This window comes from Pimephales promelas, chromosome 5 (assembly GCF_988280905.1).
Source record: "Pimephales promelas chromosome 5, fPimPro1.hap1.1, whole genome shotgun sequence".
Classification (NCBI taxonomy): Eukaryota; Metazoa; Chordata; class Actinopteri; order Cypriniformes; family Leuciscidae; genus Pimephales; species Pimephales promelas.
This window is the reverse complement of record NC_142773.1, coordinates 17,585,733-17,613,314: the sequence shown is the minus strand read 5'-3', so window position 1 is coordinate 17,613,314 and position 27,582 is coordinate 17,585,733. Positions and strand designations below refer to the sequence as shown.

Genomic DNA, 27,582 nt, shown 5'->3' with positions numbered 1-27,582 from the left:
ACAGCTCCGTGACCTTTGACCCCTAGCCTTTCGCTCCAGATGAGCCAGGCGTGTGGTCGCGTGAGATAAGTGTAAGTAAATCTTGACAGCCGTGAGACGACAACAAATGCACACCATGAGAGCTCTTGGCAGGGTTAGAAGGCTCTGTGCATCCAGGAAAAAATAAAGAGGCAAAGAAACTGTAAACGAGAAAAGAGTTGGCACAGATGACCAAGATCTGACTCTCTCTCTCTCTCTCTCTCTCTCTCTCTGGTCAGAGATGGAGCGAGAGGTGGACAGTGCTCAGAAAAAGATATATATACAATTTTCTTAACAATATGGTGTAAAACTACACCGTTGTGGGTGGTTGCTATGGTGTTGCTAAGGTGTTCTGAGTTGTTACAATGTGAAAACTTGTCAACTGATCTGAACCTGCTGATTGCTTAGAAAAACGATAGCACAAAAGCCGCATTTCTCTCACAGCATGGTATCATTCATATACTTGGCACAGAATTAGTTCATTTAGTTTTACAGTAAGGTGTAACTAAATGAGTTAAATGAAACAGGGGTCTGTTTAAATCACTAGCCCTAATTATGAGCAATAGTAATTGCAATGCATGGCAGGCTTTGGTAAATTATGACAAAAACGATATTATGAGATGAAAAGTTGAAATTATGTCTATATGCATTATTAATTATATCTTACGTATAACTATGTATCTCATAATTTTTCGAGAGTTGTTGTCATATTTTTATTAGAATTGATCAGTGATCTCTGATTGACTTTTTGTCTTATATTTAAATTACATGATTTAGATTTTGTTTTGTCCGAATTTTTGCTTGTTAATTTCAATGTTACATTTTATGACCCATGTCAAAATTATGACTTAGTGTCTCATAATTTTGACTTTATGTCATCATAATTATGATTTATCAAAGCATGTTTGTTTCTTATGTATTGGAAAACAGTTTTTATGAGAATGAATTGACTTCATTAGTGAAAAGGAAGAGCAGGACTTATTTCAGTAATGTACAGAGGGGAAAATAAATCGCTATTGAGCTGGGACACGCTCACACATTGTAAAACATGTCCGACAGAAAACTGTAAGTCAGCACAAGCACAAAGGGACTCTGTTGCTGAGGGACAGCAGCGGCTGACACTATACACAAGGATGAAACCTTCCTCTATCCCCGTAAAATCACACACACACACCATTTAATCTGGGCTAATAATTTTATCCACATGCCAGTGACACTGCATTTATACATTGTTTGATACCCTTTAAAGCTGTTTATCATGTTAATCCTGCAAGTGAGGTATGCAATGCAATATAACTTTTTTTTTCTGTCAACTTTAAGCTAAACTAATTTTAGATCATGGTATATAGACTATTGGCTGAAAAATGCCTTTAGACTTCTAGATGTCTATCTTATCCTTGTACAGTCAGCTAAACTCTCTGAAACTTGAGATGGGCTGAGTTGATTTTTTTCTGGAATTTCAGTCCAGCTGTAAAAGGGAACGTCAGCAAATCAACGAGGAAGAGAGGACACTTCTTGTTATTTGTTTAATTTAAATGGCCAGAGAGGGTGGAAATGGTCACTTAGAACTAAATAATATTTGATGCAAGAACCCTTTATTAAAGCAGCACTATGTAACATTTTCAACCATTATAATATTTTTCCAAAACCCTTGAGATGGTACATCGACTTACAATAGGTTGAATGACAGGTCTGCCATGATAGCCTGACCGTGTCTGTATCGCTTTTACCGGCACTCATTATTACACGTCAAGCGAACATTCTTGAGCTTCCGTTTACCACAACTGATGTGTGCATTGATGACTGTTTCTATGTGAATAAAAGCCTCAATTCAGTCTGTTCATCATATAAACCAATCATATCTCTTCAGAAAATGTGGAATAAACCATTCAATTCATATGGATTAGCCTTAACCATGGTGATGCACGTACCCTCTATTTTTTTGGAATAGTGCTTATATGTTGCCATATGGTTGCAGTGACCTTTACGACCTGCCATACCAGTGCTGGAAAGAGTGCATCCTCTCTCTCTCTCAGCTGTTGGGTGGCCGAGTGACGGTCAGGAATGACTTTCTCTCTAGCCTCTCTGATTTCACTGACAGCGCTGTCTATAATGCACTGTCTGAGGATCCTGTTTCAATTGCATTTCCTGTAGTGCACAACTGAAGGGTTTTCACTCCTGTTGAAAAACACTACTTACCTACAACACATGCAAAAACAATATTAGCATATGTCATATTAGCACTTATGATTCATGAACTTGCCAGACATATAGTTTCTCAAAATGGAAGTAAGAACACTTTACAATAAGGTCTCATCTGTTAACAGTTAGCATGAGCTAACTATGAGCAATATATTTTTACCTTTGTTAATAAAAATACAGGTAACGCTTCCTTTTACAGTACAGTGCTTACAGTGTACTTAGAGTGTATTTACCTAGAAAGTACTGGCTAATATAAGGTAAGTACATGGAACAGGGGTAGGTTCAGGGTTAGTACTAGTTATTACCCAGTAATTGTAGTTACTAAAATAAGTACATAATTTACATGGGTAACTGGACTGTAAAAGGAAGCGTTACCAAAATACAGTTGTTCATTATTCATATTAGGTAGCAGTGAATTATTTAATGTTAACAGATATAACTTTTTTTAATGATGTTATTAGGAAAAGGTAGAAATTAACATTTACTAAGATGTTTAAATGCTGCAGAAGTGATATAGTTAAACAATGTTAACAAATCAAACCTTATTATGAAGTGTTACTTATTTTTGTGTGGATTTTTTATTTTATTTATTTTAAAAAAATGTGCATATATGCAAACAAGGCCAGAATAATTGAACAATATATATATATATATATATATATATATATATATATATATATATATATATATATATATATATATATATATATATATATAAGTTTATTAAAAGTATATTTTGTCAATATATTCATTATCTTCATTCTTTATAAATATCTTTGTATCATATTGAGTTTCCAAATACTTTGGGGGTTTTATTTCTAACATGGGCACTTTTACTCCACTTATCATCATTAAAGTATGGTGAACAGAAAAAAATAGGAACGAAAATGATTGATTCGGTGTTTGCCGCTACAAAAGAAAAAACAAATCTACAATTCTAGGTTGCTTTAAGGTTTGGTTAAGATCCCCATAACTCCAGATCTGACTGCAGAACTCATTTTTTTCCCACTGAATGACTTTTCAGTTATATGAATCATTTTTAAAACAACACAATATGTCAGAAAATCAGTGAATGCGCAGCATGTCCTTGCATGTGCCGGTCATGTGACCTGAGCCCCTATGCGGCTGCACTGCAGAAGGGTACAGGTAGGGGCGAGTGGAGTTAGCTGGGGTTAGTGCAACTCGACTCGCACGGCTCGCCCCATTTCACCCTCCTCCCATTAACACTTTTTTCTTTTATGCTTCAACCTCGTTCTTTCCTTTCCACCATGCTTTCCTTTCCTCGTCCTTTCAGCAAGTCAAAGAGAGTACAGTACATTTCTCGCACATGCTCAGTAGGGCTGTGTCACACCTTTCACAGAATGTTCTCACCCCACTCGCACACCCTTCTACATGCACAAACCCGCTTAAAACACACACACACATTGTGATACAATAACCACTTTCATTGCTTACATTCATAGTTGAATCTAACTTTCCTCCCATTTATAATTGTGCAAATATTACGTGTCAGTGACTCAATGTCTGGGAATAATAATGTACATGCATGCAGGGATATTTTTACTATTTTACATGAAAAAAACGATATTTATAAAAATGTTAACAGGCTGTAGAAGTTGGTTAGTGGAACATTGTCTGAATTTGTGGCAAAATAAATGAATAAATAATTTTATGAAAGAATTACTTATTGAGTAAAGTATTGTATGATTATTATATTGAATTGTAATAATTAATATAATAACCAACAATATTTTCTAATTATTAAAGTAAAAAAACTCAATAGGCTGAAATGAAGTGACATTGCGAAGAATTTTAATCTCCAATTTTCCTTTAAAAAGTGTAACATACAGTGCATTAAAAACTATGGCTTATCACTGTTTTGCCTTTTTATATTTTCTATAAAATTCTATTTTCAATGATTCAAACATTGAAAAAGGAATTAAATAATAATATAGGCAGCAACAGCTGCTAATGTAGGATTGGTCAGTAAAATTTGTAGTCGGGTTTAGCAAAGGTCAATTGAATTTTGAGATACTTTGTCACTTTCATTGGAGTTGCACAAATCAAATTAGCAGAAATGCAGTAGTAAATAAAGTCAGATAGTTTTGAGAAAGATATATTTGCTCAGTGTGATTTCACAGAGGCCAGCTTTTCTAATGTCTTAAACAGATGGTAGAAACTTCAGCTCACAGAATACCAGCCAGACACTCTTTGATTGGCCAGCTCACGGCCAAGGACGTGTGTGTTTTATTTATTTATTACATACTGCATAGATAGGAGAGCAAACTTACTTCACCGTTCTAGAATGTTCTGCTATCTGCTTTAGCCTCTAATTCTAGTGTATTGCTGACCGGTTCTAGAAAGTGAATTCAATCTGAATCATTTCCAATTATTGCCAGTAGTCTTAGGCATCCTCAAACGTTGTTTTGGAGTGTATACGTTAGCAGACTGCTAATGTGTCGTGTTGTTACGTAAATGTCATGATCAAATCAAGACCTGTTATAGAAAAGATCCTAGTTTATTTGTGTTGGGAAAAACTTGATTTATGGTATTTTCAGCCTGTGGAGATCTTCGCTTGTGACATCATCACAGTGACCAGGATGAATCGATCATGCCTGTCAACGTGTGATAGTGGAGGAAGACCAACCCACAGAGGGCTTAACATTTAGGGGGGGTGTTTGTGTGTGTGATACTGTGGGGGACATCTGACTCCCTGCTATTTTTCCCTCGAATTAACTGACCTGACCTCTCGTCCACAATGTTTGTCTAACATGTCTGCCGCATACTATAGACTTGATCTAGCTCAGGGCTGTCCAATCCTGCTCCTGACGGGCAAACGTCCTGAGTTATCCATGTTAAAAGCAAAAACTTGTTTTTTAATGAAAAGAGATCTGTTGTAATGTTATTTTAGGAATTCATAAATTGACAATAAACATCAAAATCTTTTTGAGAAAATAAACCTTCAAATCTGCCTATTGAGTTTGTGGCGGAATGTGAAGGGTTAAATGAAAGATGCCCATTTATATATATATATATATATATATATATATAATTACCAAATATATATATAATTTCATCACTGTTTAATGTATCTAGAATCAAATAAATGCAGCCTTCATGAGCATAAGAGACTTTCAAAAACATGATAAAATCATATCGACCCCAAACTTTTGAATGGTAATCATTCCAATCATTCCATTTCCAGAAAGGTTTTAGCCCTGTGTGGTCGTCTAGATAGGATCCATCCACTGATCTGCATAATACACGACCGCATAACACTGTGTTAAGGTGCTGGTTGCTGAGATAATTGAACATTTAACTACAGAAATTGTCAAAAAGGCTTTGTTTTGGTCACAGCAGACAGGCATGATGACAGCATCAGATAAGAGAAGGTTAATGACTGTCTTCATTGGACATGCTTTCGCCAACGCAGCCCAGAGACACACACACACTCTCGGGTCACGAAGGGTTACTGTAGATCCATAAACTCATCAGATGAATTTCTCTCGCACTGATGTGGCTAGTTAATCAATACTCCGCTGGTCAATTGAGTGACATTATGTCAGGGCCGATTCCACATGGGCTGAAAGCAGTTGCGAAGTTGCGTTCAGATGCATTAGCACAGGGCTTTCCCATGCACTCAATACTGTCAGCTGGAATGGGAACAGGGTGTTCCTTTTATCTACTAACCCTAACAGAGTGAACCAGAACAGGAGATGTCAGATGCATGCCATTTACTGTCTAGTGTTGAATGCAATGAATTTTCAAATGCAAATTTGCCCGATTTGTAAAACCAATTACTCACAGGCAGATTCAAGCATTTTTGTATTTTTGTGTGTATATATATATATATATATATATATATATATATACAAATTAATGGTAACACTTTACTTGAAGGGGTGTGCATAAGACTAACATGGCAATGAATGACACGTTATTATTATAAAGGAGGTTTTATGCATGTTTGTGACAACTGTCATTAAGTGTCATTCGCTCAGTTATGACATTTTTAATGCAAATATGACATTGTTTGAGATGTCTTTGTTATGATACCTTGACAAAACATTACTAAGACAACACAACCTGTTATAAACATGACATAGCAGATTAATTATCGAACTTAAGAAAGCACCTAGCTTTATTGGTTAGTTAGCATTACATTAAACTGTCTGTGGTTGGTTTTGACATTGTCTGTCATGAAGCCATTATAACTTTTTAACGACAAATTCAATGTGTACCACTGTAGTTGAGGTCACGACAAATATTCATCATGACAGTTATAATGCCTCATGATGGCCAATGTCAAAGCCAACCACATGACAGTTTAACTTTATTTAATGTCAAGTTGTCATGACAAAGACACTGACAGGTTATGACATCTTAAACAATGTCATATTTGCATTCAAAATGTCATAACTGAGCAAATGACACTTAATGACAGTTGTCATAAACATGCATAAAACTTCCTTCATATTCAAGACATGTGTCTTGTCAGTCTTATGCACACCCCTTCAAGTAAAGTGTTACCAAATGAATTACTATTATGTTTTACAGATACAAATATAACCTAAAAAACATTCAAATCAGACTCAATCAAACACAAGGTTTAATATTTGTTATGTTTTTTTCTTCTCCTCACATTCTTCCTCTGTCTCAGGGTCGTTGTTCCAGAGAGAACTGTAAGTACCTGCACCCTCCTCCTCACCTGAAGACTCAGCTGGAGATAAACGGCCGTAACAATCTGATCCAGCAGAAGAACATGGCAATGCTCGCCCAGCAGATGCAGCTAGCCAATGCCATCATGCCTGGAAGTCAGCTTCAGCCAATGGTGAGGCTCCATTCTTTTTTTAACCTACTGTACCTCCTTAAAAAAGCAAGAGTGATTACTCCACACATAAATTGTTTGTTAAATGATTTGTATTATGATATATATATATATATATATATATATATATATACATCATATATATATATATATATATATATATATATATATATATATAATGGCTCCAAAAAGTAGAGACCTTTGGCTTTTGGAGTATAAAGGCCTATTCACACCAAGAACGATAACTATATTAGCTTCCACATCAGCCGACAATGTAATTATATATATATATATATATATATATATATATATATATATATATATATATATATATATATAAGTGCAAGCTGTGCTTTTGTCATCTGCCACTTTAAATACTTCTTTAAATTCTTTAATTCTTTAAAGCTGGAGAGGATTTTAAAGGGTGGATTCTGATTGGCTGTTATTGTTTTTATCTTTCCTCAGCTGGAAAAAATAATAATTTTGAGAGTTATTCCAACAACATAATTTCTCTGTACTGTTATTGTTATAGTTGTGGTGTAAACTGATATTCTATTATATTTAGAACGATTGTTTTTACTATATCTGTATCATTATCATTATAGTTAACATACTTGTTGTGAACAGCCTTAAGAAAGGTCCATTACATATGTAACTTGCTAAGATATTTAATATTTTATATAGAATTCATTACGTTATGTTGGATTTATTTATTGCATTTATCAAATACAATAAGGTGGGTTGGTATAAAATATGGGTAATATGTGTTTTTTTATATATATTGTTGTTATTAATTTAATGCATTGATATAATAAACTGCAATGAATTATATTGTTCTATTTATCCCGTGAAAAATGTGTTTTTTAAATATTGTTTATAATTTATTATATTAATGTAATAAATTATAATGACTTCTATTAAATTTGTCACGTGTATAGTGTGTTTTGGTTCTTTTTTCCCTGTTCCCATCTACCCGAGTTTGCCTGAAAAACAGGCTTTATAAAAGACTGTTTTTGTTCTCTACTCCTTTCGTCGTGCGTGTTACAACTACAACTACCATTCCTGACAATACTGTAGTATAATATATGGGTAATATGTTTTTTTTTTTAAATATTATGAATATAATGTATTATAATTTATTAATGTAATAAATTATAATAATTTGTGTTATATTATATCAGATGTGTTTACTTACCGGTATGTCATAAATGCTTAACAAAAAAGAAAGAAAAAAATGCTTTTTTGGACAATGTCATAATGATAATTTGAATATGGTAAATAAATACTGCCACAGTCCTTTTTTGTAAGCATGGATAATAGTCAACTAATCATTATTTTTTATTCTTGATTGTATAATTTACACAAGTCCCATAAAGTTTAATTTGTTGTTATTTATTGTCTGTTTCAGCCTATGTTTTCGGTCGCACCAAGCCTTGCAAATAACGCCAGTGCGGCTGCTGCAGCGGCTGCCGCGGCTGCGTTTAATCCGTACCTGGGCCCAGTGTCACCTGGGCTGATGTCGGCAGAGATCATGCCCAACACACAGATGCTGATGGCGGGCAACCCTGGAGTGGCATCCATGCCGTCCGCTGCCAACGCTGCAGCTGCTGCTGCTTCAGCTGTGGCTGCCCAGAAACTCCTCAGAACAGACCGCCTGGAGGTATGAGGTCATCAGAGAACGATGACATCAGAACACACTGTCATACGCAAACAGCAAATCTATATATTTTTCTTTCACACATACACCAGTGCCAGTTGCATAAACTGCTAAGACAGTATTTTTACAAGTTAGTCGTGTGTGTTTTTTTTTTCTTTTTTAAATCTTTTTTAAGTCTTTTTTTAAAACCAAAAGGAAGAATGATTACTAACTTCTTGTTCTCAATACTCAATACTCTTTTCATACTTTTTTCAAGGAAAACAAACTTTGAAATATGTCATTTTGTTGATCAAAGATGAGTTTTAAAGGGATACTTCACCTCTGGAAAGATGAATGTTTATTTAAAATGGGTAATTTATGTAGAAGAATTGTGAAATTATTTTTTGAATTTGGAGCTTTCTAGACTGAGAAAAGCCAGAAAATGTATTTTTTGCTTATTTGAATGAAAGACAACAACTCCCAGAATGCACTTACTTCGCTGCCCTAGGAGGCCACGCCTACCGGTAACAGAGCGCAGTAGTTAAACAAGTCTGCCCGAAAATGTGTTTCGAGATCTCCCAAAATGTCCCGGATTTGGCTGAAAGATGGCTGACACTGTGTTCATTCTGTGAGTGAGATCCCACCCTATGGGAGGGTTGAAGACATGCGGGACAGCCCCTACTACTGACTTTTTTCTGGCCAAAAAATGACAATTTTTGCGTCATCTGAGGATTTTTTTTTCCAGAAAAAAATACATAAATCTGTCGTCTCAGGGGAATATTAGGGTGGAAAGCATGGTAATTCGAAAACACTACAGGTTTTCTACTAATACAAAGCTTAATGCTAAATCCTGAAGCATCCCTTTAAGGGATACAATTATTGACTTACAGGCGGACTTTAACATAATGGCTATGTTTATGCAACTTGGCCCATAGGTGTCCAATCCTGCTTCTGGAGGGCCACCTTCCTGCTGAGTTTATTTCTAACCCTAATTAAACACAATTGAACCAGCTAATTAAGCTCTTCAGGATCACTAAAAACCTTCAGATAGGTGTGTTGGAGATAAACTCTGCAGGAAAGTGGCCCTCTTGGAGCAAGATTGGACTCCCCTTGAATAGACGTTAAAACTCTGTAGGTTAGGTTACAGCCACAATTAAGAAATAAAGGAGCTGCTGCCCCCTGCTGGCCACTGGACGAAAAAACACATTTCCCCATCTGAGATACTGTCATACAAATAAATACATTCAGTACACAGTATATAGTGTATAACATAGTACTATATGCTGTGTTTAAGAAAAATATATATGTGCAACAGTATGTAGTATGCATCAGTAAATGTTTTAAAGGTATGGTTGGCAACTTTCAGTGAGGCTTGCAATAGCGGGCTAGCTTTGAAAGCATAAGATAAGATCACACACTCTGTCTAATAGGAGAGGGTGCGATCTTATGCTTTCAAAGCTAGCTTACTATTGCTAGCCTCTCTAATAATGACCTACCATACCTTTAAAAATATGTTTATTTAAAAGGTTCTGTCCTTGTTTTCCTGTCTTTCTGTTTTACTGTGTGTTGCCTGCATGGAGAAGACCAAATCAAATTCTTAGTATTTGTATAGATGGCGAATAAAGTTGAATTGAATTGAACTGAAACATTTACTGGTGCATGCTACATACTGTTACCGTCGCACATATATTTTTTCTAAAAACAAAACAGTAGGCGGCACCTCCAAAGCCACGCCTCCTTCAAAACACATGACCTTGCAATGCAGAGAGCAAAGCATCAGGAGAGACAGCATTAAACTACCTCATGTCTCAGTGTAATAATGAACATAAAATGAAAGAGCGCTGACCTGTCCCTCCAGCATACTTTGACAGGCAGGTAGGACCGAATGCAATTATTGGACGAATATTTTATGGTCCCATGTCTTCCACAGATGATATATATATACATATAAATTAGGGCTGTGCAAAAATTAATTGCGATTAATCGCATCCAAAATAAAAGTCTGTGTTTGCATAATATATTTGTGTGTGCTGTATATAATTATTTTTTATATATAAATACACACACACATGCATGCATATATTTAAGAAAATGTGTTATTCATATATAAAATATTTATATTTATATAATATATATTATGTATTTATAAATATATACAGAATTTCAGCACAAATAATTCTTAAATATATACATGCATGCATAGGTATTTATATATACAAATTAATTATATACAGCACACACAAATATATAATGTAAACACAGACTTTTATTTTGGATGCGATTAATCGCAATTAACTTTTGCACAGCCCTAATATAAATACATTTAGACCACTTGCTATCAGGATGTGAAGAGACTTTCAACCAGCATAATAACAAATGTTTCTGGAGCAAATCATCTACCCTGCCACTGAGAATAGTTTTTTTTATAGTTTATTGGGAATAAACTGCATTTTAAACTGGGAATAGTTTTTTATAGTTTATTGGGAATAAACTGCATTTTAAACTGAGAATAGTTTTTTTTTTATAGTTTATTGGGAATAAACTGCATTTTAAACTGGGAATAGTTTTTTATAGTTTATTGGGAATAAACTGCATTTTAAACTGGGAATAGTTTTTTTTATAGTTTATTGGGAATAAACTGCAGTTTAAACTGGGAATAGTTTTTTATAGTTTATTGGGAATAAACTGCAGTTTAAACTGGGAATAGTTTTTTTATAGTTTATTGGGAATAAACTATGGTTTAAACTGCACATTTTAGCAATATTGCAATTTAATACACTTTTATAGTAAATATCACAACTTTTAGCAAATAATAATGGATATTTCAAACAATAGCATTTCATTGTGGGGAAACGATATTCTGTACAATGTACAATGTATTCCATTAATCAAAGAGGTAGTAAAAAGTGCGTATGGGGAAATATGGGTTAAGTGTATTAGTATGTGTCTTTGCATACTTAAAGGGTTTTTGTTTTGTTTTTTGTGAATGATGTATGTCGTATGACGTATGTTGAAATGCCTACTTGATTGCTATGCAAACAAATTTCCTCACTGGGACAAATAAATGTACTTACTTACTTACGCATACAGAAAGTTCACATACTATGCACAAACTGTATATTAGCAATAGTAGCATTCCATGTTGAACATTACAGGGTTTCTTTTACACGAACACAAAATATGAGATCTCTCAATATGCATATCATGTGTGTGTGTGTGTGTGTATTCTCAGGTGTGTCGTGAATACCAGCGTGGCAACTGCTCTCGTGGGGAGACGGACTGCAGGTTTGCCCACCCTTCCGACAGCACAATGATCGACCCCAGTGACAACACGGTGACGGTGTGTATGGATTACATAAAGGGCCGCTGCTCCAGAGACAAGTGCAAATACTTCCACCCTCCTGCACATCTGCAGGCCAAGATCAAAGCAGCGCAACACCAGGTCAATCAGGCCACGGCCGCCGCTGCCATGGTGAGCACGCTCTCTACTGCACAGCACACTTTACTGTATCCCATTCATCATACTGTATATACAATCAACACTTTCTCAGATGCCTTATCGTTAACTTAACGTTGACACTGTAAAAAACAAAAAATTGGGATTTACGAGCATTTTAGGAATGTTTCTTGTGCATTATATTTTTGACAGAGCTCTATACCTCAAGTCATTGCCATTCCCATTTAAACTGCATAAATACGTAATTTCCACATCCTGTCGAGCAGAGAGCGGTGTCATAATTCTTTTGATGTAATCATTTCTGCACATTAAATGTATGTTCGCAATCCAGCTCAATGTTACCCACGTGTATTGCACAACTGTTCAATTGTCGATGAAACCCTGTAAATGTTACGATAATTGATGTACCTGTTAATCTTAATCTAAAAACAGAATGGACTGTATTTCTGCATGCCTTAGTCCTGATATCCCCCTGTATACTGCATTCCAATGATTTGTTTTTATTTGTTTTTTTTTCTCACCTACCCAAAATGCACTGCTGCCCCCATGATGCACCTCTGCTTGCTGTTTATGTTAATGCGCTTGAACCCCATTGGCCCATTGCCATCATGTGCTCGCTGCCTGCTAATTAAGACTCAGTCGGCTGTCAAATCACTGAAGCGACCCCTCGAAGCCACCTTTGACCTGGTACTATGACCTTTCACCTTTTTGCTTGGCATGTTGCTTTATTGTAGTGTCTTAACCAGAACAAGGAAAGATAATTTGCAAGCATAGTCCTTTTGTTACATGTTTATTTAATGCCTCTGTTGTGTTCTGTGTTACCATGTCGTGTGATCAACTGACTGCGGCGAGCATGTGCTCGGCTTTAGCCGGAAACGAGATATGCGAGTCTGCCGCAATCAGATCATCACACGTGTGTGTGTGTGTGTGTGAGAGGACAGGGCCAGATGTTCTAGTCACATGGCTTCTATATGTCTATACAGCATTAAAGCTCAGTGTCTTGATAGGGTGCATGTTTAGTATCTCTGTATATATTGCATGTGTCTTTGGGAGGGGTAGCAGCAGAAGATTACTAAAGCTCCACCACCAAAGCAACAGAAAAGATCTAGTCTCTTTCTCACACTTATCATGGAGTGAGCAGTGCAGTTTATTTTTCTTTTTGTTTTTGTTTTTTGTTTTTCTTCTTTTTTTTCCGTCACTTTTGTCTGCAAAACATTTGAGTAGTGCTACGCTTGCTTCATTTGCATTGAGTTAGCCATGTGGATGTTGTAGTGTTAATGAATTAATATTCTCCTGACGTAAAACTAATAATGTTTATCACAGATGCTCAGAGCTAACTTAAGTAATAGCGAGAGAAACTGGCTCTTTGGCTTTTGCTTGTGCCGTAGACATGTATTAGCTGCCGCTTGCTTGCTTGTTTGTCAGAATCAAGCCCTGTGATGTGTTTGCCCTCTGATGATAATTCTGTCTTTTTCTTGTTCCTTTGCTTTTTTTTTACTCTCTTCTACACGTCCCAACCTGTTCCCCATTTCCTCCACTCCCCTTTCCCTGTGGTCTTATCGGAGCAGGGAATTCCTCACAGTGTCATGCCACCTTTACCAAAGCGGCCTGCGCTTGAGAAAGCCAACGGTGCCGCGGGCATGTTCAGTACTGGCATGCTCCAGTACCAGCAGGCTTTGGCCAACATGCAGTTTCAGCAGCAAGCCTTTATTCCGTCAGGTAGGACTTCCTGTCACCCTTGACCTCACCTTTGACCTTACTAAACCACGAGGGATGCATAAAGACATGGGATAACTTTTTTATTATTTATTTTTTTTATACAGATACAGGGTTCCCACAGCCTTTTTCTTGCACTCTGGTGTAAAAACTAACATAGAATATTTGCATTTTATTTAATAACATACCACAGTAAAATATAATCAATATTTGATCATTAATAATAAAAATGTATAATAAATAGTATTGTCATATTTATGTCATATATTCTTAGGACAATATTTTAATGTAATATTTATTATAATAATATAACTATAATATAGTAAATAACAAAGTATATATATATATATATATATATATGTAGTATAATTAGCTTCACAGTCCAGTTTAAGTAAGTTTAGTGATGTTTCATTTTTGTTTTAAAAAATTTATTCATTTAGTTTATTTATATAATATATTTATAGCCGCTCTGGAGTAAACCGTAATGTCATCGTCCAGCTCAGTTCAGTTCTTGCATAATACTGTCAATGCAGGCAGATCAATATTATTGTTGAATATTAAATTAAATGTTAAATTTATTGTCCCCAACTAAGCAAGCCAAGCCAATGGCAACATAGTGTAGACATTTGTATAAACAGTCTATATACAAAATTTCCATTTATATATTCATATAATATTTGTATTATTGCAATTAATTATACCATACTATCATGTTATACTATATTTATAAAAAGTATACAATAAGTATACTATATATATATATATATATATATATATATAAAATCTAGGGCTGTGCAAAAATTAATTGCGATTAATCACATCCAAAATAAAAGTTTGTTTTTTGTATATATAAATGAAGAGTTCAGATGCAAAAGCCTCTAAGTGCCATTTGAAATTTTCTTCTAGAATGATCATTTTTATCAAGCTTGTATATTTAAGTTCAGTGATTTCACTTAAATGGCAATGATAATTACCTATTAATTGTTATTTAAGTGAAATTACTGAACTTGAATATACAAGTTTGATAAAAATCATCATTAAAGAAGAAAATTTCAAATGGCATTTAGAGGCTTTTGCATCTGAACTCTTCAAATACACACACACATGCATGTATATATTTTTTAAAAAAAACGTGTTATCCATATATAAAATATATATGATATAGAGTATGTATTTCTACATATACAGTATTTATGTGCAAATAATTCTTAAATATATACATGCATCCATATATACATATACATATGTATATATATACAAAAAAATGTAAACACAAACTTTTATTTATTAATCTTTGCACAGCCCTAGTATAATCATATTTATATTATTATAATATATTATATTATTACTATACTTAGAAATATTAAAAAAATGTAGTCTGGTTCCATAAAAGTGCTGGCATGCAGTGCTGTTCACACCTGGGGCTGGTCTCTCCTTAAAAATGATTTCTAAAAATCCTTATTCAGTAATATCAAACTCCTGGAAAAGTTGGAAAAGGAAAACACATTTTTGTCAGAATGTGTGGGAACCTTAAACTAGTTTCTCTGTATCACCTCATCATTGTATCACATTACTACTCTGGTACACACTTGTAGTTGGATTCATGGCTTTCACTGTGAAATACAGTTGCCAATAACCTGGAATGTCCCTGTCATACTAATGTCTGCTATGATGATTGCCACAAATACACATGTTTCTGTGAGCTCACAAATACACATTGTCCCTTCCTGAGTTCATGATTTTGTCAACTAATCGGTCTCTTATGGACATCATGCTGTATCACTGTAATGATTATTGTCTTTCTTTAATTATGATTTCTTCACTCTAACCAACCTTGTGATGGGCTGTTGTGATTCTTCTCCCTTTCCAATCCACTTCCTGTTGCAATGCATGATGGGCAGGCTCAATATTGTGCATGACCCCTGCAGCAAGCGTGGGTAGGTTTCTAGACTTCGTCCTCTTAGTTGTTGTAACGCCCTCAAAATCCACATAGCCGACAAACTGGCATTGATAACTGGGCATCTTTGTTCACGCTTCACATATGAAGCATTTATATAACTGTGATTTGAAGTAAAAGTCAACATGAAACATCATTTGCAACACATTTTACTTCCATAATATGACATATTTCCAAGTGAAACGGAATATTCAAGAAGATATATAGCCTAGTGGCAGAAATCAGGAATTGCATGTGATTGTGAAAAGTGGCTTTTAGACATTAGATTAGGGAATTGGAGGGGGCGGCTGAAAAGTAATCTTGAAAAGTATGCAGCATGCATATTAAGAAAGTAAATAGGAAGCATTTTGATTTCATGTTGACTTTAAATATACACAAATATTTGTTCTTGTACTGAGTTGCAATTCTAGCAATTTGTGTATTGTTTTGTGGGTTTTGGTGGCTTTTTTAATAATAGATAATTCACCTAAAACAGAAATTTCTGTCGTTATTCATTCACCCTCATGGAAGACAAAAAGAGCCATTTTGAATAATCTTATGCATGTTCAAATGGGCGGAATGAAGAATAAAATCTGAATGATTTTTAAAGTGCCCCTATTATGCTCTTTTTCGAATATTACCTTTCATGCAGTGTGTAATGCAGTTATTTTGTGAATAGAAAGCAAAGTTTTAAACATCAAAATGCACAACAAAATATGGATTTATCAAAGTATGTTTTTCAAGTATGGAGGCGCTTGGAAAAAAAAAAAGACGGTGGGACAAGTCTGTGGCAAAACTCAAGTGTTTTTCACATACCTAACCATTCACATCAAAAAGGGTCGAAAGCACTTCGAAAGAAACTTCTTTATACTATTATAACCTAACTATTATATATAGGATATATATATATATATATATATATATACATATATATATATATATATATATATATATATATATATATATATATATATATACTGTAAACTAAGTATTTGGACTGTAAAGTATTTGGATGACCTTGGATGTAGTGAACCTATTGTAGGAGACAAAATTAGGAACCTTTACAATAGTATAATACAGGCACTTTCAATAATAACAACAACCTTGATGACAAAAGTTTCTCTTTAGGTATCCCACTCACAAAAAACAGCGGCATATTAAGAATGAATTGGGGGTGAATATATAATGCCAGAAGACTCATTTTTGGGTGAACTATCCTTTTAACTCCTCACGTTTAATTGAACACTTTGTAGTTGATAGTATTTTTCACTGCACTTGTTTGTAGCTCAGATAATCAGTTTTGAGCATGATGTTCAAGTAACAGAAAACATGACAAGGGTTAAATGTTAATGTACTACAGTAGATGGAAGCTGAAACCTAAATGCAAAGTTTATGAGATGCCATGCCTTTGTTTCCTTCTTCTTGTAGCTCTTGATGTGTTGGCTCATATGACACTTTACCTGCCCTTATGTCTTCTTTAGAACAATCTCTCTTGCCACCACTTTTGGTTTGCCGTTTGCTGATATCACCTTCAATGCTCACTTTTCTTTCCATCCCCCTCTGTGTCCACTCGCTCATCATGTTTGTGCACCTGTTGGCCACACTCCCTGTATGTGTGCTTATACCATTTTCCCTCTGAAAAGTTCCCATGATGCACGGCGCTTCTCCGGCCGCTGTGTCCGCAGCAACCACATCTGCCACAAGTGTTCCCTTCGCATCTGCATCAGCCAATCAGGTTTGCTCTTTTATGGCTTTTTTTCTCTCTCAATCTCTCACACACACATATACACACTCTCTATCTTTCTCTTTCTGTCTGAGAGACAGGGGTCCTTTCAAAGTGATCTCTGCCCCTTGTTGGCCTACACAGGTTTTGGATTTGATTTTTTATGGTGCTTCAATCAACAGATTTTTTTTTTACCTGTAATTTTCTCACTGCAGACACTGGCTGAGGGAAAACCAAGAGAATGTACTAAAAAACATTTGAGCGCGAGTAAATTGAGTCTGAATTTGCCTGAGCGCTTTGAACATTGTGTTAAATGTAATCGAATAAGAATTTAATTTTCAATTAAAGCACCTTTACAGTACCATTTCATGTTATATTTGATGGTTATAAATAGCATTTTAATATTGTTTGTTTTTGTCCTTTTTTTTATTTTGAGGACTCTTCTCTATCAAAGCTGACTACCAACGAATACATGCAATTGGTATGTATGAGGTAGTTTTTCTTAGTGCTTTGCTTCGGGTACATCTTTGCCGGCTGTGAAGGATAAATTAGTTCATTGTTTCCTGCTTCATTTTGTTGTCAATATACAGACAAATTGTTTCCACCAGTTTAAATCCTGCTCATATGATCAATACAAAGCAGCGATGCAGGCTGCCATGACACAATAGTCTGTTCTAAATGATATGATTTACAAATATGACCATTTTGCCAAGATTCTTCTTAGTTTGATAATAATAACATTATTATAGATTATTTCAAATACATTAAACTATTGAAATAAAAGTGAAGGTCAACAAGTTGGAAATATGGAATGTGCATGGGAAATCTTACTTCTCCCTGCCTCACGTGATAAAGATTTATACTAATAAGGAATGGTTCATCTTTTTCTTTAATGGCATTTCTTAATTTTTTGTTGTGTTTGACTTATTCTCTTCTTAACTGTCATGGGGAGGGAGTGAGGGTGAGGGAGAATATTTTAGTCTTTGAAATGTTTTTCTGTACAAAAAAAATGAATAACGGTCACACTGAATCGTTTAATGCATTTCTCTCTGTACATCTTCAGATTCCAATAATATCTGCAGAGCATCTGACTAGTCACAAGTACTTGACGCAGATGTAGTTCCAGTCCTCAACAGTGAGTGGTCACACATTTCTCTTCTATTTTTCATTGTTTCCAGAAACTGCTGTATTGCTACCTGACATTAAAATTAAAATGTAAATGTTTGATTTGAAGCAAAAGCTTCCCAATTTTGTCATTATTTACTCCCTTTTGCCCTCATGTCATTTTTCCATAGAACATAAAAGAAAAATTCTGAAGAAGTTATTTTCCGTACAACTACAGTTCCTAGTAATCACATGACCAAATATGACATGGCACCTGTGACGCATATTTCAGCCATATGGAATACTTTTATAGTGCTTTTCTGGGGGGATATGTATGGGAAATGTAAAAAGAAAATCATTTCACAAGGCTTCAGAACACTTGGAATACAATGATCAAGTTACATGAATTACTTTTATGTTGTTTTGTAATGTGTAATGTTGCTGTTTGAGCATAAAAAAGGTCTGAAAAGTTGCAAAAGTTATTCTCTATACACAGCAAAAACTCCAGTGTTAAATTAACTCTCCTGGGAGTTTATTTGGCTCCAGACTCAAGAGTGTTAAAGTATTAAAATATGACTGTTAAATTAACACTCAAGAGTGTTAAAGTTAATGAGCTAATTAAGTGATTCATTGAATAATGATTGACCATCATTGAAGATACCTGATGTTAACAAGCAGAATCACTGAAGGAGAAAATCTAATTTTCGAAGTCACCATTATGGTGATCGTTGTTTGCTTTAGTTGGCCTCTTAAACTATTAACATTAGATTTAGTTTGGCTGTTGTAACCGAGTACTTTAAATATAATCCAAAATATTTCTTAAAATTTGTTCTGATCAAAAGTGTTTTCAACATTATTTTATTTAGACACACTAACATCAATAATCAGCCTGTGAATCTCAACAATGGTGACGATAATAAAGCATGTTGAAGCATGCATTATGGGCTCCACCAATCAAAACTTATTCATGGCTCCCATCATGCATTGCAGTATGAATAAATTATTATCTAAATGATCTTAGTAATTTCATTTCCTAATTAAATATTCTGTTTGTCACCATTGTTGAGATTCATACACTGATACTTGATGTCTGTAAGTGCCTGAAAGAAAGTTGTTTTTTTTTAATCAGAACAACTTAGAAAGCATTTGAATTGTATAAACAATTCTGGATCTTACACTGCAGAGCACACTGCGCTTTTCGCAAGGAGGGGCTTCATAGAGACAGGAACTAAATAGAGCGTTATTGGCAGACTGGGAAGAGAGGTGCTGCAATAATGTAAAACTTGAAAAAGAATGTGTTTTTTAAACATTTAAGCATGAAATCCTATTCTAGTAGACCGTAAAAACAAAACCTTAAAGGGCACAATATGGTCTCTTTAACTGTCATTGTATGGAAATAACTTTTTCAAATTTTAAATAATGTAAATAATGACATTCTCGTGTATTCTAAATCTATTTTCTACTTTTCCTCAGATCAAAGGAATGTGCTGTTGTCCTGGACAAAAAGGCAAACAAACAGAATTCAAAATTTTAACATCAAGATCACCGGCAGATAGAATATACTATGAAGATTAAGATTTGGTCATACATGATGGTAGAGTTTTACTAGAGTGAAGCTGAGTGTCCTTCCACACGATATGTAGAATTTGAGTGAAACTACATCATTATGTCAGACAGGACGGCATTTTTACTCTCAAGCCGGATTAGTAGGAAAAGTGATTTTCATGTCTGACCTAACACCGTTTTGGCATGTTAGTAGACCAAGAGATATTTTTTTGTGATTCACACCTTGATTATCTTTACTCGAAATTTGTCTGATGGTTTACAGAGTTCTAAAAGGTGCACCTTGAATTGAAAAGCGAATCAAAAGTCGATATGGCACAAAAACCTCCAGCGAAATAATTTAATGATCGTAGTTTTCTGTATCTTTAGTCCTGGAATCTAGTCAAACTAGAGATGTAAGCGAGAGTCGAGATTGACAGATGAATGTTTTGGGTAGAAACTGATCACCTGAGACCTTTCAAAAGCACATTCTTGCAAGCTTTATGTACCATAACCACCGGCTGAATACCAGACACAGATCTAGAGTGTTATATCAACAGTGTTATTATGTTTACCAGAGATTAATGTTTTTTACAGCGCTTGTTTTTATACATAATTTCACAAGTGTGGGTTTTTTATGAAACGTGCCATTTTTATTTGTCGATCATCCATTAGGCCTTGTAGAACTAAGAAGCCTTTTTGACTCCCTTGAGAACAGGGTTGCCTTGTTCCTAATGCCCTGTTTCTTTAAATTGCCTTGATCGAGAGAATGTCGCGATGGAACGGAGAAGGCATAGAGAGTCACCACGTGTCTTTAGGAGGTCGTCGTTAAGAGCGCTTGCGTTCCAGTCTTTGTGAGGACTCTAAAATTCATGCTGGAAAAGCACTGCTTGAGTATTTCGTTACAGATTGGGGGTTCGATACTAGGTACACGGAAAGATGAGGTTAGTGTTGGGTCAGGGTTTGTCTTCAGTTCTCATTTGTGTTGATTTCCATTTGTTTTCGAATAGTTCATGACTTCTAAACAACGTCGTTTTGGGAAAGAGGAATGGAGAATATATAATGAGACGTTTTTAACATTAAGTTGTGCCAAAGTCTTTTTTTTGTTGTTATTTTTTTTTAATTATTATTTAAATGTGTTTTGACTGGGTATACTGATTACGGAAGGTGAATCATTTGTATAGCTTCATTTTACATACAAGGCTGCTTGTAAACCAGGAAACAAGAGTTTTTGCGCCACAACCAGACTCAAGATTAAACTAATGAACGCGAGGTTCTCGGCTCATGGCTGGAAATTCACGTTTTCTTGAGTCTGGATTTCAGCCTGGTTTAGGTGCACAGACTTGAAAGGATGCACGCCATCTCCGTTTCCTCACTAAAGCCTTATATTTCAGTGTTTGAACCCACACAAACATTCTCTCAATCACAAATGAAAAAAATGACAGCGGATGAGATTTTATTCTTCACTCTTATTTTACGTGTTTATTAATCATGTTACACTTAACGTTCACTCTGTTCAAAGCCTTTGTTAGAAATATATTGTGTTATTGTTGGCATACTATAAAGATTTGTGTTTTTTTTGTATTCGACAATATTGTCATAGAACTGTTTTAGAATGTAGGAAATGAAATGTTTTTCTTACTGTCACTTTCTTTTACATCATTTTAAGTTCATAATGTTTAGCTAGTAGTGTTGTGTTCTTAATTCTTCATGTTAGTTTTCATGGTAGAATTTTAGAAATTTCAGCTCTAAGGATTTTGGTTTTGAATTTGTTGAACAAAATGTTTTATCTTGTCTTAAAAGAGAGTGAAAAACGACAAAGAAAGAGTTTATTTGTAGCTTTGATAAGGTTGATATTTTAACCCTTTATTTCGTGTCAAATCAAGACCACGTCTACAATTAGCTGGTTGACGTATCAATTGTACGTGATAGAGTAAAATAAGTTATTTTCTACTGTATGCATTTCAGAATTGAAAAATCGTATTGTGATATTTCAATAAAAAGAAAAAAAACATCCCTCAATGCCAGGCCAAAACGAGCAGCATCAGAGATTTCTGATTATATAAAGATGAAAAACAAAGGAGGGAGGTCACGGGGTCGGGCCTCGAGCTGCAAACGAGAGAGAGCCATAACTTAAGGGACGAAGGTTGACTTTTTGCACTTCTGTACATAGTCAATATAAAGAAAAGAAAAGGAACATGTATAATATTGAGATCTTATTTTGAATAATAAAAGATTCTATAACTATGAGAAATTTTCTTAGGATAATTTAAGAACTAGTGTAATAGTCCAGCTAACAAATGATGCTTGCAGAAATATGGCACAGCTCTTTTATTATCATTTCAGACCATCACGTTCAGTAAAAAAAAAAAAAAGAAAAAAAAAAAAGAATCAAGCTCCGCGTTGCCTGCACAGCACCGACACGTACCGAGAGTCTGAATTGGCAGTAGGATACACTCCGCCTCGTCATGATTTCCACTGTGGGAAATTCAGTTTTTCACAAATAGATACACCTTCAAAAACACAGTATTTGTCATATGATGGACATGAATAACTGCATGAAGAATAAAAATTAACAGTAAAACTCTCATAATAGATAAGTACGTAGATAAGTTAATTTCTCACAGTAGGCTACCGTAACTATCATCGCCACAGCATAGTGTAAATCAAGTATCTCAATCGATATCTGAGCCTGAATTGAGGCACGTTCACCAGTAATCCGTCTGAGTATAACCGTAAGAACAGTACAATTATAAAAAAAGGCCTTCAAACCGACTCTAGATGCTAGCAAAAGACGTCCACTTAACACACGACAACACAAGAGTTGCTTTGTTATTTGTAACGTGCCTTCAGCAGGGAAAGGACACCAACCACACAACGGAAAAAAACGAAACAAAATGAATGTAACTGTCAAATCCTCCGCTGAGGTCAGCGTTTTACTCATTCGAGGTTGCTGCACAAGAGCTATTAAACCAAAGCATCACTTTCCTTCGCTAAACACAATGCCTAAAGCTGGTCGGTGAAACCACAGGTGGTCCTGCCTGCTGAAAGCACTTGCTTGGATGCTTAACGCCCTCCATGGAATCTTACACCTGCCCTTTGCTTATAGTTGCTGTAAGATATTGTGCTGCATTCTAAAAGACTTGTTTTATGCACATTTATTATTGTTAGAATTGACTCTTACTGTTATGAATTGAAAGAAAAAAAAACCTTAATAAAACAAAATGGATTTGCTCAAGAGTGTATGTGGTGTGGTGTGTTCTTGTGTGGTGATTATTTAATTTTCCTTCTAAACCTTAAAATGTTATGCTACATAGTTATTATAAGCAACATTATCAAATAAAATATGTCTGGCCAACCTCTGGGCCTCATCCTTGCTTCAATTCTGGCCCAGTTCTGGCTGGGTCCCCGGCCCAAAACTGGCACGACACACTGACAACGGACTCAAACAACTTCCTCTGGCCCAGATGTGAAATATAAATGACTCTTATTTATAGATATGGTTCTGACTCAGGCACTGTAAGACGGATCTGGCTGAGAGTCGGCTGGGTCCCCGGCCCGGATGTGGCTCACAAACTGGCAGACAGTGAAACACATTCAACCATTTAAAAAGGGTTTTTATTATAAAATTAACAAATACACTTTAATTTAAACATGTATTAACAATTAACAAAATTAACATTTAACAACAACACAATTTTTAAACAAAATAATAAGAAAATTATATTTATTATATATGATTAAAAGAAAAAAAAACATTCTCTTTCACTCACAAACCCTCATTCTTTAACAGTAAATAAATTCCTTTTACAAATGTCAAGCCACCACTAAATATATAGCCCTATACAGTAACTTCTCATTTACGTATGTAACCCTCGTTCCCTGAGTAGGGAATGGAGACTTTCCATCGGATGAAGACGAATGGGATTTTTGCTTAGAAAGCCTATCAGCTTCAATCAATATAAAACGATCCAATGGCAAAGAAATGCCATGGGTCTGCGGATTTTGCATAGCATAACTCCGCCTCACCTCGTGGGTATTTAAGAAGGATGCTGAATGCAAATCAGGCATGTTTCCTTGCTGAGGAGCCAAGACTTGAGGTCCGGCGATCCCCGCGGCACAGCGGAAGGTGGCAGGAAGACGAAACGTCTCCGTTCCCTACTCGGGGAACGAGGGTTAGAAAATACACATATGACTTGAAGGATGCATATGGGGAATCACTGGGGTCTCCAGCCTCAGGTGGAAGATTTCAACCCCAGGGTTGTCAAGGTGGCTTGCCGTGGGAAAGACACACGCTCAGAGAGGCTTCCAGTGGAAAAACACATGTGGGGGTCACTCAGGGGAGGGAGACACCTAGCCAACACACAGGCAATAGACACTGGCGCCAACATTAGAAGTGCTGGAGGAACTCAGGGCTCACCTGAGGAAATATTGCATGCATCCAGTCCGTAGAGTGGAATGGCGAGCAAGCGAAGACACCTGGGCGGGTCCGGTACTAGCTGGTTGAAGCTTTCCCTTCTGCTTGCATCAGTGATGTCTAGCTCGGAGTGTCCCCTTACATTAAGTGCAAATAGCCCGTCTTGTTTTTATTTAATTTTTTTAATCTTTATTTATTGCATCTTGAATAGGCATATTTCACTGCATCAGCAAATATGCTGCATGCTGAATTGTTGTGCATAATAAACTTTGATGATTTGACACATTTTATTGATCAGGCTCTAAGTGAAATTGCGTTGCTTAGTTGGTTTGAACTTAAAAGATCCACCAGAGGGAGACAAGAGAGCTCGTTAAAAAAAGAGAGAAAAAAAGAAATATCAAAAGAAAAGAAAAGAAAAACTTAATGGTCATATTAAAACATTTCCATCCATCATGACTGATTGACTTACATTAAGGCATCCAAATCCAAAATATTATATTAATGTTAAATTTAAAATAACCTAATGTTAGTTTGTATGTTCAGCACCATGGATAGTTCTATTGTATTTTGTGACACATTTTGGCGTGCAAGTTTAAAGAAGATGAGAATAACTATTATTAATTTTGTCAGCAGCAGCCATATCACCTTGTAGCCCAAGACTGGTTGACCATTGAAGCTAAGCAGTGCTGAGTCTGGTTAGTACCTGGATGGAAGACCTTCTGAGAAAGCCAGGTTGCGGCTGGAAGAGGTGTTAGTGAGGCCAGCAGGGGGTGCTCACCTTGTGGTCTGTGAGGGCCCTAACGCCCCAGTATAGTGATGCGGACACTATACTGTCAAGAGCACCGACCTTCAGATGAGACGTTAAACCTCATAAAAAGTAGGGGTGTAACTACGGTCTCCTGGCCAAATTCCCTAAACTGGCTATTGCCAATCATGGCCTCCAACAGGCTCCATCACTCTCTCTCCTCTCTCCACCTATAGCTGGTGTGTGGTGAGCTGAGTCTAAGTCTCATGGTCCTCTATCAGAATCCAGAGTTTTGGGAAGATTGGAGAAACTTAATTTTTCGCCCGAAAAAAAAAAACGTAAGGGGTACCACTGTCGTTTTTTTTTTTCGGGCCGAATATTTGAGTTTCGATATCTCAGCTCTGGAAGGGACTAGAGCCTCCATTTTTGCACTCAGGTCTAAGTCTCATGGCCCTCTATCAGAATCCAGAGTTTTGGGAAGATTGGAGAAACTTAATTTTTCGCCCGAAAAAAAAAAAACGTAAGGGGTACCACTGTCGTTTTTTTTTCGGGCCGAATTTTTGAGTTTCGATATCTCAGCTCTGGAAGGGGCTAGAGCCTCCATTTTTGCACTCAGGTCTAAGTCTCATGGCCCTCTATCAGAATCCAGAGTTTTGGGAAGATTGGAGAAACTTAATTTTTCGCCCGAAAAAAAAAACATAAGGGGTACCACTGTTGTTGTTTTTTTCGGGCCGAATTTTTCAGTTTCGATATCTCAGCTCTGGAAGGGGCTAGAGCCTCCATTTTTGCACTCAGGTCTAAGTCTCATGGCCCTCTATCAGAATCCAGAGTTTTGGGAAGATTGGAGAAACTTAATTTTTCGCCCAAAAAAAAAAAACGTAAGGGGTACCACTGTCGTTTTTTTTTCGGGTCGAATTTTTGAGTTTCGATATCTCAGCTCTGGAAGGGACTAGAGCCTCCATTTTTGCACTCAGGTCTAAGTCTCATGGCCCTCTATCAGAATCCAGAGTTTTGAGAAGATTGGAGAAACTTAATTTTTCGCCCCAAAAAAAAAAAAAACGTAAGGGGTACCACTGTCGTTTTTTTTTTCGGGCAGAATTTTTGAGTTTCGATATCTCAGCTCTGGAAGAGGCTAGAGCCTCAATTTTTGCACTCAGGTCTAAGTCTCATGGCCCTCTATAAGAATTTGGGAAGATTGGAGAAACTTAATTTTTCGCCCAAAAAAAAAAAACGTAAGGGGTACCACTGTCGTTTTGTTTTCGGGCCTAATTTTTGAGTTTCGATATCTCAGCTCTGGAAGGGGCTATAGCCTCCATTTTTTGCACTCAGGTCTAAGTCTCATGGCCCTCTATCAGAATCCAGAGTTTTGGGAAGATTGGAGAAACTTAATTTTTCGCCCCAAAAAAAAAAAAACGTAAGGGGTACCACTGTCGTTTTTTTTTCAGGCCGAATTTTTGAGTTTCGATATCTCAGCTCTGGAAGGGGCTAGAGCCTCCATTTTTGCACTCAGGTCTAAGTCTCATGGCCCTCTATCAGAATTTGGGAAGATTGGAGAAACTTAATTTTTTGCCCAAAAAAAAAAAACGTAAGGGGTACCACTGTCGTTTTTTTTTCAGGCCTAATTTTTGAGTTTCGATATCTCAGCTCTGGAAGGGGCTAGAGCCTCCATTTTTGCACTCAGGTCTAAGTCTCATGGCCCTCTATCAGAATCCAGAGTTTTGGGAAGATTGGAGAAACTTAATTTTTCGCCCAAAAAAAAAAAAAAACGTAAGGGGTACCACTGTTGTTGTTTTTTTCAGGCCTAATTTTTGAGTTTTGATATCTCAGCTCTGGAAGGGGCTAGAGCCTCCATTTTTGCACTCAGGTCTAAGTCTCATGGCCCTCTATCAGAGTTTGGGAAGGTTGAAGAAACTTAATTTTTCGCCCCAAAAAAAAACGTAAGGGGTACCACTGTCGTTTTTTTTTCGGGCCGAATTTTTGAGTTTCGATATCTCAGCTCTGGAAGGGGCTAGAGCCTCCATTTTTGCACTCAGGTCTAAGTCTCATGGCCCTCTATCAGAGTTTGGGAAGGTTGAAGAAACTTAATTTTTCGCCCCAAAAAAAAAACGTAAGGGGTACCACTCGTTTTTTTTTTCGGGCCTAATTTTTGAGTTTCGATATCTCAGCTCTGGAAGGGGCTAGAGCCTCCATTTTTGCACTCAGGTCTAAGTCTCATGGCCCTCTATCAGAATTTGGGAAGATTGAAGAAACTTAATTTT

At 36.0% G+C, this 27,582-nt stretch overlaps 1 protein-coding gene across 12 annotated transcripts in view; it reads left to right on the top strand.

The window, feature by feature from the left end:
- Nucleotides 1-23,402, top strand: part of mbnl1 (muscleblind-like splicing regulator 1) — a 50,323-nt gene extending 26,921 nt beyond the window's left edge. For 3 of the 12 annotated variants that reach the window (XM_039661272.2, XM_039661273.2, XM_039661274.2), the window contains exons 3-12: nucleotides 6,881-7,051; nucleotides 8,457-8,708; nucleotides 11,917-12,156; nucleotides 12,775-12,828; nucleotides 13,710-13,860; nucleotides 15,759-15,794; nucleotides 17,437-17,528; nucleotides 17,953-17,997; nucleotides 18,580-18,651; nucleotides 20,094-23,402. In XM_039661272.2, the coding sequence (XP_039517206.1) occupies nucleotides 6,881-7,051; nucleotides 8,457-8,708; nucleotides 11,917-12,156; nucleotides 12,775-12,828; nucleotides 13,710-13,860; nucleotides 15,759-15,794; nucleotides 17,437-17,528; nucleotides 17,953-17,997; nucleotides 18,580-18,636 (1,098 nt within the window). In that variant the 3' untranslated portion in view covers nucleotides 18,637-18,651; nucleotides 20,094-23,402. The remainder of the gene's footprint in view (nucleotides 1-6,880; nucleotides 7,052-8,456; nucleotides 8,709-11,916; nucleotides 12,157-12,774; nucleotides 12,829-13,709; nucleotides 13,861-15,758; nucleotides 15,795-17,436; nucleotides 17,529-17,952; nucleotides 17,998-18,579; nucleotides 18,652-20,093) is intronic. The other 9 variants (XM_089131049.1, XM_089131056.1, XM_089131052.1 and 6 more) reach the window with 9 other exon arrangements.
- Nucleotides 23,403-27,582: the final 4,180 nt, after the last annotated feature.